Below are 14,863 nucleotides of genomic sequence, written 5' to 3'. Positions count from 1 at the left end.
TCAGTTTTTCAGTTCCAACAACTTAACAAACAGTTAGGTTAATCGGTTAACGTAATGCCTTAATCGATTAACAGCATTTAAAAACGTGTTCCAGTAGCAACCACTTTTCACAGCAGTTGGGTTAATCGATTAAAGGATTGGTTAATCGAATAACATCAATTAAAAGTGTATTTTTAAATACAAAATATCAAATACGTTATGCACTTAGATGATACATGTTTAACACTTAGTTTATGCCTTGAATGCACATATACATGTATTTATGTAATGCATGAACATATTATGAATGACATATCTCATGGATGAAATGATTTAAAAGATATATGCATATGAGACATGTATTAGGTGCCCTAAGCCTTCGACTCAACTTAAACTAGAATCTAGTCTAAGCCTATTACCAAATAAAGACTTAAGCACGTTGATTTGTTGGTGATCTTCAAGCTCTTTTAGGCACAAGTTGTCCTCATCAAAACCATGACATTCAAGGAGAGCTTTTTAAAGTGTTCCTCTTGACATGCACACTTTCATTATGGACATTTAGGTTTTCTTTGGTTTGAGAGAGTATAGAGGGAGAGAAGATGAAGGGGGAGAAGTATTAGAGAAAGTGGGTTTTTTCCCTCTTTGGTTGAGAAGAAAGAGGGATGGAGTAGATAAAAATGGTGTGGGACCCACACAAATTATATCTCTCCAAAAATGAGGAGAAAGGTGAGTAAAGAGGATTGTATTTTGTGAAATACCCTTCAAACCCTTGACCAAATATGAAGACATCTAATTTATGGGCAAATTCTTTCTCCTTGGAGGCAATTTTTCCTCTTTTCTTCATTATCATCTTTTTGTGAGTGATATTCACAAAAGAAGAATAACGATTAACAGTAACATGAACAACTTCTCTTCTCCCTTCTTTATTGGAGTTGTTAATGAAGACATTCTCATTTTTATATTGTCTTATGTATTATTTTTGTTGTGATATATTCATGTAGCAAAATGCAAAAATACTAATACAGTGCAACAATGAATTAGTAGTTAAAGTGCACTTTGGATCTCTCATTAAGACATTACAAGTATTATATTATATGTATACTACACATTTTATATAAACTTACAAAATGTCTTTGCATGATATCTTGAGAAGAATAGCATAAAATTGTTTGTAGAAAACTAATAATTTAATTACATGTATATATATTAAAAAAATTAAACACAATTATAAAAGTTTATATAAATTATTAATTAAATCTAAAATAAAAAGGTTTATTATAATACATATACTTGTATTTTAAAATTATTAAAACTAATAATTAAAATATAATAATACTTCTTCATTCTATATTACCAAAGGGTATTTTTGTCTTTTAAAACATAACATCATTTCTCTATTCTCATGTCTCTTTTTCTTAATTTCTCTCCTATCAAACAACATCGAAATTCATTCTCTTTCTTACAATTTTCTTTCTTTTTATTTTCTCTCTCACGTATTTTTTCTTCTCACCTTCTCTCCTAAACCAAACAAAGGCTAAAGAAGAAGAAGAAAATAAGGAGAAAGAACATATATGAGGAACAAATATATTGTTTTCATACAAAGATTGAAGAACAAGAAAATGATTGAGTATTGTAAGACTGAGTTTGCAACTAAGAGGGGAGGTGAATTAGTTGACTTAAAATACCACATTTTCTGCAAGATGAAGAGTTAAAGTGCAGCGGATAATATTGCATAAAATAAACAAAAATAAATCAAAAAGGTAAGGGAGAAGAGAGTACACAGATGTTTTATACTGGTTCACCTTCTTGTCCACCGAAAACTACGTCCAGTACTCTTGCAGCACAAGAGATTTTCCACTAAATATTATGAGTTGTAATTACAATATCTCACTCCGAGATTGCTATGTACGAAAACACATTTCCAAGTAACTCTATCCCCTTTCTATTCACATCATTGTGAAAGAAAGTAATTACAATGAATGAAGAATTACAATGATGGCTTGGATTGCCTTTACAAGTATGAAATATAATAACACTTGCAATCCAATCAACTCTTTTGTATACTTAGTAATAATGCTCTTTAAGTTTACAAAACTTTGAAACACTTTACTTCAAGCAACTCGAAAAATAACTTTGAATAAATTTTGAGTGCAAGTTGCTAGAAGTGTAGAAACTATTTCAGAGAAGTGTAGGAAAGTTGTGAGAATAGTGTGAAAGAGTTGTTCTAAGTGTTATTTTCATTGTGAGTTCTACGGCCTTTAAATAGGTATTCCAATCAGTTTGTGCCTTTATGAAAGAGTAGGAGTTGTTTGGAATGAAGACATTTTGTTTGGGATGAAAACCCTTGAGTTTCAAATCTGAAAAACTGATGTAACAGCTCTCAGTAACCGATTACAGCAAGTGGGTAATCGGTTACCCAAACACGATGTTTTGAAAAATTACATTGAGTAATCTGTTACTCACTTGAGTAATCGGTTACTCAAACTTTTTGTCCAACAGTGAATTAAAATTCACTTAGAGTGATCGGTTACTCAAGTTTGAGTAATCGGTTACTCCAATTCAAATTTTGTTGGATAACTGATTCTCACTCATGTAACCTGTTACTTAAATTTCAGTAACCTATTTACACAGTATTTTGAAAAATATTTTCATTTAAAACTTGAAGTGTTTCAATTTCTTTTAAAATATTTTGAGCATTACTACTTTGGTATATTAAAGAGTATAAGATAGAAGTACCTATTTAGACTTAGACTAATTGTCTTGAAGCTTTAATCTTCTTCGTCTTCATAAGTAATCTTCATTTTCTTTTTGGTGATGTTGGTGTATTTATCAAAATCTTGCCAATGTCAGAAGCAAAGATCTTCTTCACAAGTATTTCATTGTTTAATTGAATGAATTGTATTACAAAGAAATTAACCAACTTATTATATAGAAAATACAAGAGACTTAACTCTACCTAACTTCTAACCAACTAAATAACTAATATATTTTACATATGTTTTAAACATGGACATTAAATTTACTATGATCGATTGTTATGCAAAAGATAATAAATTTAGACTAATTACTAGTTCAATACCATATTAACTCAAAATAACAAAAATATATTTAAATTTTACATATTAACTGGAAAAACATTGTTTTAATAAAGTAAGCAGTGTACATCACCAACTTAAATAATACAAATACAACATTATCCTAAAATAATTCCATATATTGTGCATACTTGCAAGCACGGTTACTAGTATACACATGTCCACATATATATTGTGTGTAATTTAGAGAACTCATTTCTAAAATTGAGGAGTACCAATTTATAACTTGTGTATGGACCTGTTGGAACTTGCATATATACCCACCGATCCTGTTTATTTTGTTATCCCTATGTAAATCATACTCTTTATGGAAACCCATGTTTTCTTCCCCTGTTTTGGGGTCGCTCGTCTTTAAAAAAATGAGAAAAAATAGAGAGAAGTGGGTGGATGAGACGAAGTTGACAGAATTAAAGGAAGCAGATGAGATGAGTCGTAGTTTTTGTCAAAGATTATGAATACTTGCCAAGGAGTATTTTAACAATGTTATTTGTATAATAATTTTACACATTAAAGTTTGACGATTTTTCAAAAAGAAATCCATGTAGGGAGAGACTCTCAGAATATTTCTTTCTTTCTAAAAATTATCAAATTTGATATATAAGTTTTCTTTTGTAAAAACACACTTTTATTTTAAATTTAGTTAGAGGCTCGTATAGAAATTGAATAAAAAACAGTATGTTCCTGCTCATTTTTTGAAGAGAAAGATAGATATATAAAATTAAATTAGAAAATACCCAACAAATATATGAAAACTATATATGCACAATGAGTTATATTTAGAGTATTTAGAGTGTAATATCTATGCAATAACAGTATAAAAATTTATACATAGTCAATATATTATTCACCACTTATTTGTATTACGTTTTCTAAAAAGTTAATAATAATTAAAAATCAATAGTAAATAATAAACTAACAGTATATAAAACTTTTATCTTATCAATATATATAGTTCTCCTAAGTTATAATGCTTTTTATAATCAATTATGTTTATATATATACATATATTATTTGACATGAAATTAATGGAAATTTGTGGTCTGCAAATCTAGTGGTCAGATCGAAGGGAAAAACAAACGGATAGCTCGTGACGAAATGTAAACCGATGGCTGGCGTGTACGATAGTTAGCCAACATCACACCTTCACCTCCATCTATCTTTTCTAGAGTTAATATTGATGCAATCAAGTATTTTTATATTATTAATATATTATTTACTATTATGTTAACTTAATATAAAAAGTTAATAATATTTAATACATAATTGGTAAGTGATATTGTACACATGATGTAAGAAATTCTTATCCTACCAATAAATATATTAAAATCCCTTTTTATTCTTTTAATCTTACATCTATATAAAGGGGTATACGAGATATATTTATAAGCCATGAAATAATTATTATTGTGATGTAATTTTAATTTCCAATTTTGCCTTAACATTTTTTAATTTCTAAAAAAAAAATTAGGTAATCATATATAATTATCATTAACATGCTCTCTCATCTTAAATTGAACATTATAATAAAATAAAAATTATAATTATAGTACACCCAATAAAAAATACAATATAAAATACATTTAGTACAAAATAAATATTCTAAATATCCAAAATGAAATATTTAATACTTGAATACTTGATATTATAAAATTAGAATATAGGTTGTGTTCGTGACCGTCACCACTAGTAATTATATATGATTATTACTATTAAACATGTTCTTAATTATTATATTTACTTTGGCCTAAAAATATAGAAAAATTTATATATTAAAAATGTATAAGTTTTTTATATTGTTATTGTATTATCTATTATTATTAATTATTCAGATAAGTAATACAAATAAATAATAAATAATATATTGATGGGTATAAATCTTCTTTATACTACTTGTAGATAAATATTGCACTATAAAAATTAAGCCCGGTGTGGTTAATTAAGTTAATGGCCTAAGTTAGGATCCAGCTCAGTAGGATAAGGCTGACATGAGTAGGACCATCTTACGTTCCCGAAAATGTCTCCAATCTCCACTAGTTTCTCAAAAGTTCTTTTTCTTTGCAGTTGGGTTTTCACAATGTTAGGCATAATATAATATATCCTCATTTATAAATACAATATGGCTTAAATGCTTTGTTGACTTCCTTTTCTTGGAACGATATCTTGTTATGGAAACTAACTAGATAAGGATTGTGATCAAGCAATGGCATGGCCAAATCTTTTTTATTTCTTTAAAAGCTTTAATCTTGTAAGGATCAAATTAAATATGAATTTGTTATTGTGGCAAAGTTTGATGTTATTATATGGAATGAGGGAATTGAAAATTTTGAAAATACAAGGGACCAAAATGATTTTTTAAATATAAAGGATTGAATTGGACATTTGTAAATAGATAAAATCATAAAGAAACAAAAATATGTTTAAACTTATCTGGAGATAAATAAAAAATAAATCTATAAATATTAATCTAATGAGAAACACATTGGGTTTTATGAAAATAGTAGATAATTAGCATTATTGTAATGATTTTAAAAGTCAATTCATCTGGTAGAATTGTGAAATATTAAATTGAGCACTTCGATTTAAACCTTAACACTTGCGCTTTTCACATTCTCCTTCAAATTAAAGAACACATTGGTCTCACCCAAAAAAAGAAGAACACATTGCTAATAGAAAAATAACACTATTGAAATGAAGTTGAGTCGTAAGATGAAAGTGTTGATGGATCAGAGTCTTATGAGTTTGACATGTTTTAATGTTTCGGGTGGAAGGTTTGAAGAGTCTGAAGTTTATTGTTAAGAGAAGAATAATGATGTGCCAAGTCTAGCAAATCTTAGTTAGCGTTAATGCCGTTTGAGGATAATAATAAGCAAAACAAGTTGATTTAAGACTCGTATTAGAATTTCGACTTATGCAAGAGACCCATCACACAAAGCATAACATATAAGATCACCCACTAGATAGACATGGCTCAAGATCTATGAGCACAATTAAGGCTACTCAAGTGCAATCATGAGTTTAAAAAGTTCTAAAATCATGAAGTAAAAAGAGAAAATAGATTGATAAAAGAAATTATTCAATCTTGTCGATATCGTTAATAGACTAAGACCCAATATATAACAACTAAGCGCAAAGTAAGGAAAATCGAGGTCACACCAAAGTCACACTTCCCACACCATAACACCAAGGTCACACTCCCCACACCATAGCCAAACTATATGTACAATTTCTTAAGGCTAAGGGAAGTAGATTTTATTAAAGCACATATGTAATTCAATTTTAGGTGTATTAGTTCTGCTATAAATAGTATATTGTCATTTCTTGTAATTGCTAGTATGATATTCTGCATTTTGATGAAGAACAGAAAATACACATTCTTCCACCATTACTCTCAAACTATTGTTCATTCTCTTCTACACAAAATCTACCATCTTCTTCTTTAATCTTCTTCAATATTTTCTTCTTTCTTTTCCTGCATATTGTGTATGTGCCACAACAGTGGTATCAAGAGCATTAATAATGATCATGGGTGGACCTATGAAGGAAAATACGAAGTGGACAGATTCTAGGTGAATCAACCAAGCAAGAAGAAGAAGCTGCACATAGGGTGTTCTATACAATAACAAACAACAACGGATTTACCATGAATTTGCCAATAATTGATGGCAAGAACTTTGATAGATGGATAACCCAACTGAAAGCAATTTTTGGGTTCCAAGAAGTGTTTGAGGTTGTGTAGAATGGTTATCATGAGATAGGTGAGAATGCAACTAAAGCTCAAAGATCTACCTACAAAGAAGAAAAGAAGAGGGATTGTAAAGCATTATTCCTCATTCACCAATGTGTAGACAATGCTAATTTTGAGAAGATTGTTGTTGCTACAACAACAAAAGAAGCTTGGGAAAGCTTGGATAAGATCAAGAAAGTGAAGTTGCAGATCTTACATAGACAATATGGATGAAAGTGAAACAATCTCAGAATACATGACCAAGATTTTGTCTTTAACAAATCAGTTGAGGTCATGTGGAGAAGAGATCAAAGAGCAAACTATGGTGGAGAAAGTGTTTAGAACATTGACCCCAAAATATGATCATATAGTGGTTGTCATTGAAGAGCCAAAGAATCTTGAGGACTACAAGGTTGAAGAGCTACAAGGCTCACTTGAAGCACATGAGTTAAGAGAGAAATCTGGACAAGGGTAGTGAGCATGCTCTACAAGCAAGATTCAACATAAGATTTTATGCTCAATGGAATACGAAAAGCATAAGGAAGATGCAGAGCAATAGATAGAGAAATAGTGAGCAAGGATCTTCATCAAGAAATTCTGAACACACTATGATAAAATGGGGTACAAAACCTGTGCAGATCAAAAATTTCTATAAAAACTCAGATAGTAGAAGGATATGGTCACTTTGCCTCAGAATGCAAAGTTACAAAATGGTCAAGCGGGAAGGAAGATGAGGCTGGATTAGCTCAAGAGGGAAAATCCAATGAGTCTAATGATGATCATTGCTTGTTGATGGCAACTACCAGAAGTAATCAAGACAAGGCAGAGAATGTTGATTTCTGGTATTTGGACACAGGCTGCTCAAATCCTATGACTGGAATAAGAGATTGGTTCACAACTCTTGATGAAACAACAAAAAACAAAGTCAAATTTGTTAATATGAGTTCAGTGTCAGTTGAAGGAATTGGTACTATGATGATTCAGAGAAAGGATGGGAGGAAATCCTACATATCAAGAGTGCTCTATGTGCCAAGGATGAAAAACAACTTGATGAGTCTTGGATAGTTGCTTGAAAATGGATACATGATGGAGATGAAAAATGGGATGTTGAACGTATTTGATAGAAACAATCAAATGATTTTGAAGGTGCCTCTTTCAACAAACATGACTTTTAAAATTCAGATCCAAATTGGTGATCACAAGTATCTCAAGGCAGTTGCAGATCAAGACATTTGGTTGTGGCATCAAAGATATGGGCATCTACATTTCAGAAGTCTTGAAGAATTAAGCAAGAATGGACATGTGATTGGACTCCCTCATATCAAAGCACTAGAATCACTGTGTAAAGAATGTCTAACCAGCAAGCAAACTAGGAACTCCTTTGTATTAAACATTCCCTCAAGAACTACAAAACCTATAGAATTGATCAACACTGATGTGTGTGAACCTTTTGAATCAGATTCAATTGGTGGAAACATGTACTTCCTAACATTCATTGATGACCACACCAGAAAGGTTTGGATCTATCCGCTAAAGAGGAAAAGTGAGGTGTTTGACAAATTTCTAAGGTTCAAGGCTCATGTAGAAAGGGAGAGTGAGCTGAAACTAAAACAATTAAGGTCAGATGGTGGAGGTGAGTACACCTCTGCTGAATTCAGAGAGTATTGCAGTAGAAAATAGATCTTTCATGAAATAACAGCCCCTTATACACCTCAACACAATGGTGTAGCTGAAATAAAAAATAGAACCCTTCTAAACATGGTCAGAAGCATGCTAAAGACCAAGAATATGCCAAATGAATTATGGGTTAAGGCTGTATCAACTGCAGCCTACATAATCAATAGAAGTCCTACCAAGAAATTAGGCTACAAGACCCCTGCAGAAGCATGGTCTGGTCTTATGCCAAGTGTGACTCACTTTAAGGTATTTGGCTCAATATGTTATGGGCATATACCTGAACAAAGAAGAAGGAAGCTAGAGGACAGGGGCTCAATATGTTATGGGCATATACTTGAACAAAGAAGAAGGAAGCTAGAGGACCGGGGCATACAAATTGTTTGATCCACTAAGCTAGAAATTCATGATTTGTAGAAATCTAAAGGTTGATGAAAACCAAAGTTGGAATTGGAACAAAAATGACTCTAGCCTGGAAATTGTGATGCAACTTGATGAAACATAAGAGATGTCAAAGGATGATGCAGAAACGGAAATACAAAATAATGGTAATGAACTCAACCTAATACAACTGCTACAACATCTCAGAGAACAAGATTCAGAGATTTTGAAGTTTTCTCTAACTCTACAATCACTACAGAAGGAGACTTTGCTCACATGGCACTATTAGCTGAGATGGAACCTTTGAGCTTAGAGGAATCACTTGAGTAGACACATTAGACTAAAGCTATGGAAGAGGAGTTGAGGTCCATTGAAAGAAACAAATCATGGACCTTAACTACTCTACCAGCAGGGAAGAAAACCATAGATGTAAAATGGGTATTCAAGACTAAAATAAGTCCAAATGGTGAGGTTTCAAAGTACAAGGCTAGACTGGTTTCAAAGAGGATTCTTATAAAAGAAAGGGCTTGATTATGATGAAGTCTTTACACCTGTGGCTAGGATTGAAACAGACAGGCTTGTAATTGCCACGGCAAGCTCCAAAGGATGGACAATTCATCAAATGGATGTAAAATCTGCATTTTGAATGGTCATATTGATAAGAAAGTATTTGTCAAACAACCATCTAGCTTTGAAGAAAATGGTAGAGAAGAAAATGTGTACAAATTGCATAAGGCTCTCTATGGGCTAAAACAAGCACCAAGAGCATAGAATAGGAGAATAGATGCATTCATACTTCAGCTAGGATTCACAAAGTGCACAATAGAACATGGTGTATATGTAAAAGGAAATGATGTAGAAGATCTACTCATCTTATGCCTCTATATAGATGATCTCGTAATCACTGGTAAAGATCTACACAAAGTCTTAGCATTCAAGTAGGAAATGCAAACTAGATTTGAAATGACAGATCTATGAGAATTATCATATTTTATAGGCATAGAATTCAAAAGAACCAAGCTTGGTGTGTTAATGTATCAAAATAAATATACAAAAGATATACTGCAGAGATTTAATATGTTGAATTACAATCCAGTAGCAACACCTATTGAGGTTAGAAATGTGCTTTGTCAAGAAGAAGAATTAGAACAACCAGTAAACAAGATATTGTTTAGGCAAATGGTAGGTTCATTAAGATACATTTGTAACTCAAGGCCTGATATTGCTTATGGAGTTGGATTGATTAGCAGATTCATGGAGAATCCAAAACAGAGTCACTTGCTTGCTGTGAAAAGGATGCTTAGATATTTGAAAGGCACAACTGGGTATGAAATCTTATATCCAACCAATGTGGACATTAGTAGAAACACATTAATTGGGTTTTCAGATGCTGACTGGTGTGGGAATAAATCAAATAGAAAGAGCACAACAGGGTATTTATTACACTTAGACAATGCACCTGTAAGTTGGTGTTCCAAGAAGCAAGATGTTGTTACCTTATCATCATGTGAAGCAGGATGAGTGCATGTCAAGCTGTATGGTTAGACACTTTGATGGATGAACTGAAGCTGAAAATAGAGATTGGAGTGCAACTGATGATAGACAATAAATCAACAATCACTTTAGCATTGAATCATGTTGCTCATAGAAGAAGTAAGCACATAGAGACTAGATTTCAATACATTAGAGATCAAGTAAGCAAAGGAAGAGTGAAGCTGAATTATTGCACTTCAGAAGGTCAATTGACAGATGCAATAACCAAACCTTTGAAGAAGAAAAGGTTTGAGAAATTAAGAGTGAAGATGGGGAGAAGAAGTTATGAAGAAAAACAGAATTAAGGAAGAGTATTAAAGCACATGTGTAATTCAGTTTTAGGTGTATTAGTTATACTATTTTTAGTATGTTAGTTAACTTTATGCTATAATTAGTATATTGCCATTTCTTGTAATTGCTAGTTTGTTATTCTACATTTTGATCAATAACAAAAAATACACATTCTTCCACCATTACTCTCAAACTATTGCTCATTCTCTTCTACACAAAATCTATCATCTTCTTCTTTAATCTTCTTCAATCTTTCTTCTTTCTTTTCATGTATATTGTGTGTGTGCCACAACTGATTTTACTCTATCAATCTTTGGTCCCAAAAAGTGTCACTCCATATGTTACTTTCTCTTATTGGTCAAAAAATAATTTATTATTAAATTTTAAATTTAAATATATTTTTTCCAATCAATTAGAGAAAGTATCATATAGAGTGACACACTCTTTTAGTACAGCAGATATTGACCCAAAAATCCTATACTCACACCTAAGACATATCTAACAAAATATCTTATTTTGTAAGAATATTTTCTTAAAATATCCTCAACCCTCAATATTTTCTTACCACAAGTGAAGAGAATGATCCCTCCTTCTCACTATTGCATGATATCTTTAGGGGCTTCTTTGGAACAAAAATCAATAACATTCTATTACTCCCTCATGTTCTTATTATAAGATACTTTCAACTAAATTTTACTTAGTTGCATTTCTTGACTTTTTTTTTAAATACTATAAGATTACAATCTTGAATTATTTATTATTACTCATTAGTTGATGATCTCACAACCAACAACCAAAAAGTAGACGAAATAAAAATGATAATAAGAACAAATAGATAAAAAATAATAAATACTATAAAAATAAAAAAAATTCTTATCGGGGTCTGTTCAGTAAAAGTGGCTTGTAGTTGGAAGCTTGAAGCTAGTAATTGTGACCTTGTAGTTATGAAAGTAACTGAAAGCTTGTAGCCATAGTAGTTAAGATCGTGATTTAACTCGTAGGATCGGTAGATCATATGAGTTTTCAAGAGCTAGTGAGTCGCGTGCTCACTCTGAATGCGATCTCACCACCACCAGTGAGATTGCTGAGGAAGATCGCAGGATCGTAAAATCACAGACTCTCTGTCATTTTCTGTTTTTATTGCAAAAACCCTAAATTACAAAATCTTCATCTTTTAAACTCATATAGAAGAGGAAACTCATGGTCCAAAATCATTTGACCTGCCCAAACATTTTCAAAAGTGATTTTCTTTCTCTATTTTATGTTGTAATATGTAATGAGAGAAAATGGTATTCACTCTGTTGTATTTGTTATGTTCTCTCTCTCTTCTTTTTTATGAAATTTTTTTGTGTTACGATTTTGTTAAATTTTGCTTTATACATACTATAACAATATACGTGTAGGTAACATAAAACACTCAAATTGACTTTTGTTCCACTTTCCACATACTATTACAATATACGTGTAGGTTACATAAAACATAAAGTTTCCACCTAAAACATCGTGTAGCTACATTATATTTCCACATACATATTATATGTATATATATTTAATATAATATGTATGTAATATAATATTAGGTTCAGATACTTTTGTATGCATATATTTTGATGTTGGAAGTGTAAGTTTATCAACTTGTTAATTTTGTTATTTATAGCAATGGAGAAAGTTGAAGATTTTATTATCTTGTGTATATGCATGTCTAAAAATATTAATATTTGGTAGAATTTTACGATCCATGTTACGATCACATATTTTACGTTTTCATCTACCCCTTCTGATCTTATGTAAGATCTCGATTTTGTCAACTATACTTGTATCAATGTAGGTGGCTTATTAAACTAAAAATATATGATAATACTAACTTTGTAATTAGCTGAAATTTGAAAAACGACTAAAAAATATATACAATATTTATTTAGTTATTTATTTGAAAATATTTTATTTATAACAATATATTGTAATATATTAATTAGATATGCAATATTATTATTTATTTGGAAAATTTTGTTTATAACAATAATTACTATTGTTTTTTTATTTTATCATGAAGATATTTGTCTAGTCGTGTAAAATCGAATTAGATCTTGAAAAATACCAAAAGCTTACGTATTTGATTCTTGATATCGATACTTATTCAGAGGTGCAACCACATACCCTGAAACAGTGATGAATCTAACACCCAGAATCAAAGTGTACAACAAGTGTTAAAAATTAAAATAATAAATAGCATTATATATAAAACGATGAAAACATTAATATCAAAATCACAAAATTTAAATATATTTAATCAAATAAGTTATATATTTTATAATTTATCTATATGTGACTTTATATATTGAAATTACTAAACTATCAACTTATTGTCATTGTTATTGAACACTTCTCGCTCGATATAAGTGATCAAACAATCTTTCATTCATGCATCTTCCATTTGATTATGCAACCTATTTTTCACAATTCATAGTTGAAAAACTTTTTATGCTATTGTTGTGGTAACAAATAAAGTCGTTATTAACTTCAAAAGAAGATAATCTAATGAGTAAACAATTCGATTTTCACTTTTAAACAACTTATATAAATTATTGATTCATTTTAAAGAAGTAAATTCAACATTAATATACATTTTAATGATGTAAGTCTCAAGTTGATTATCAAGCATCGCTAAATTAATTGAACAAATATTATGCAAGTAAAACTTTGCAAAATCAATCAAATTTGTCATACCAAAACTAGAGAACAAATTGGTTGGACTCAAACAAAACATATAAAAAGCAGCTAAGTATTTGTTTCAGAGAAATGGTAATGAAATTCCTTAAGTTACATAACTATATTTTTAATGAAAAAAGTCATATTGTTTGCAAAAAAAGTAAATTTTAGATTTGTAAAATTATAAGTAGGATACACATTTATTTTAAAAAAGAATTAGGTAGGTGGATGTGGCACCAACAATGTTATATAAGAGATTAATTTCTTACTTATATGTTGGAGAATATCCTTAGTAGTACTAAAAATTATTTTTTTAATATTTTGAAGGATAAACTTGGAAAGTTAATTATTGAAAGTTAATTTCATTTTTTAAATGTTACTTTCAAGGAGCTTTCAGAAAAGTAAGTTCAAACACTAAAAACTATTTATTAAAAGCTACAATCTCACTTTATTTTTATTTACCGAACAACTTTAATAACTTACTAGACTAGTTAACAAAAACTAGAGCTGGAAACAAGCCGACCCGAGTCGAACCAAAGCTTAGCTCGGTTCAGCTTGATAAGGATTAATTCAATTCAAAACTCGATTTGAATTCGATACGAGTTATTTTTTTAGCTCGAGTTTGGCTTGGTTTAAGTTCGTAAACTGTTTGGCTCAATTTGAATAGGTTCATTTGGACAATTCAATTAATTAATTAATTTTTTAAAAATTATCGCAAAAGGTTTTATATATATATATAAATATAAATTTGTTTATTATATAATAACAATAAATATAAAAAATAATGCATGAGTCCTAATAAACATAAAAAATAGTTTATATATAAATATATATATATATATATATATATATATATTATAAATATATCGAGTCAGTTTATGAATCTAACGAGTTGAATTTTATTCAACTCAAGTTCAACTCATTTATTTAACAAACTTAATTCTCAGTTGATGTTCGACTTATTTAATTCATAAATCAAGTATATCAAACTAAATAATAAATCGAGTTTCGAACATAATTGGATTTATTGATTCTCATGACAAAAACTAAAATTGTCCTAAAGCGATAAGTTAAACCACATTTATAAGTTATAAGCTATAAATTACACTACATCTTTAAGATCTATCTAAAATAAAAAAACGAGAGGAATAAAATGATATGTGTACCTATTTCCTAGGGAAAATTACTGGGATAGTGTAGTTTGACTACACTATCCCAGCTTTGGGGTAGGTTTTGAATTATTTACGGGATTGGGGTAGAATTTAGTGGATCTCGTGGACACCATCCACGACTTTGGCAAAGTCGTGGACCCCATCCACGATTTCCCTGGAAAGTCGTGGACCCCATCCACGACTTCCCTGCCATGTGTCAGGTTAGTGTAAGTCGTGGACCACATGCACGACTTTCATGGCAATGTCGTGGATAAGGTCCACGAGATCCATGCAATGTCGTGGATATGGTCCACGATTTCCAAGGC

At 30.5% G+C, this 14,863-nt stretch overlaps 1 protein-coding gene across 1 annotated transcript; it reads left to right on the top strand.

Annotated features, from left to right (window-relative positions):
* Positions 7,025-7,863, top strand: LOC109344640. The gene is made up of 2 exons (XM_019583394.1): positions 7,025-7,269; positions 7,437-7,863. The coding sequence occupies exons 1-2, from the start codon at positions 7,025-7,027 to the stop codon at positions 7,861-7,863; spliced, it is 672 nt and encodes a 223-aa protein (XP_019438939.1).

The sequence above is a fragment of the Lupinus angustifolius genome, chromosome LG04 (assembly GCF_001865875.1).
Source record: "Lupinus angustifolius cultivar Tanjil chromosome LG04, LupAngTanjil_v1.0, whole genome shotgun sequence".
NCBI classification, from domain to species: domain Eukaryota; kingdom Viridiplantae; phylum Streptophyta; class Magnoliopsida; order Fabales; family Fabaceae; genus Lupinus; species Lupinus angustifolius.
Note: the sequence above shows the minus strand (reverse complement) of the source record. Positions and strands in the feature narration are given on the sequence as shown.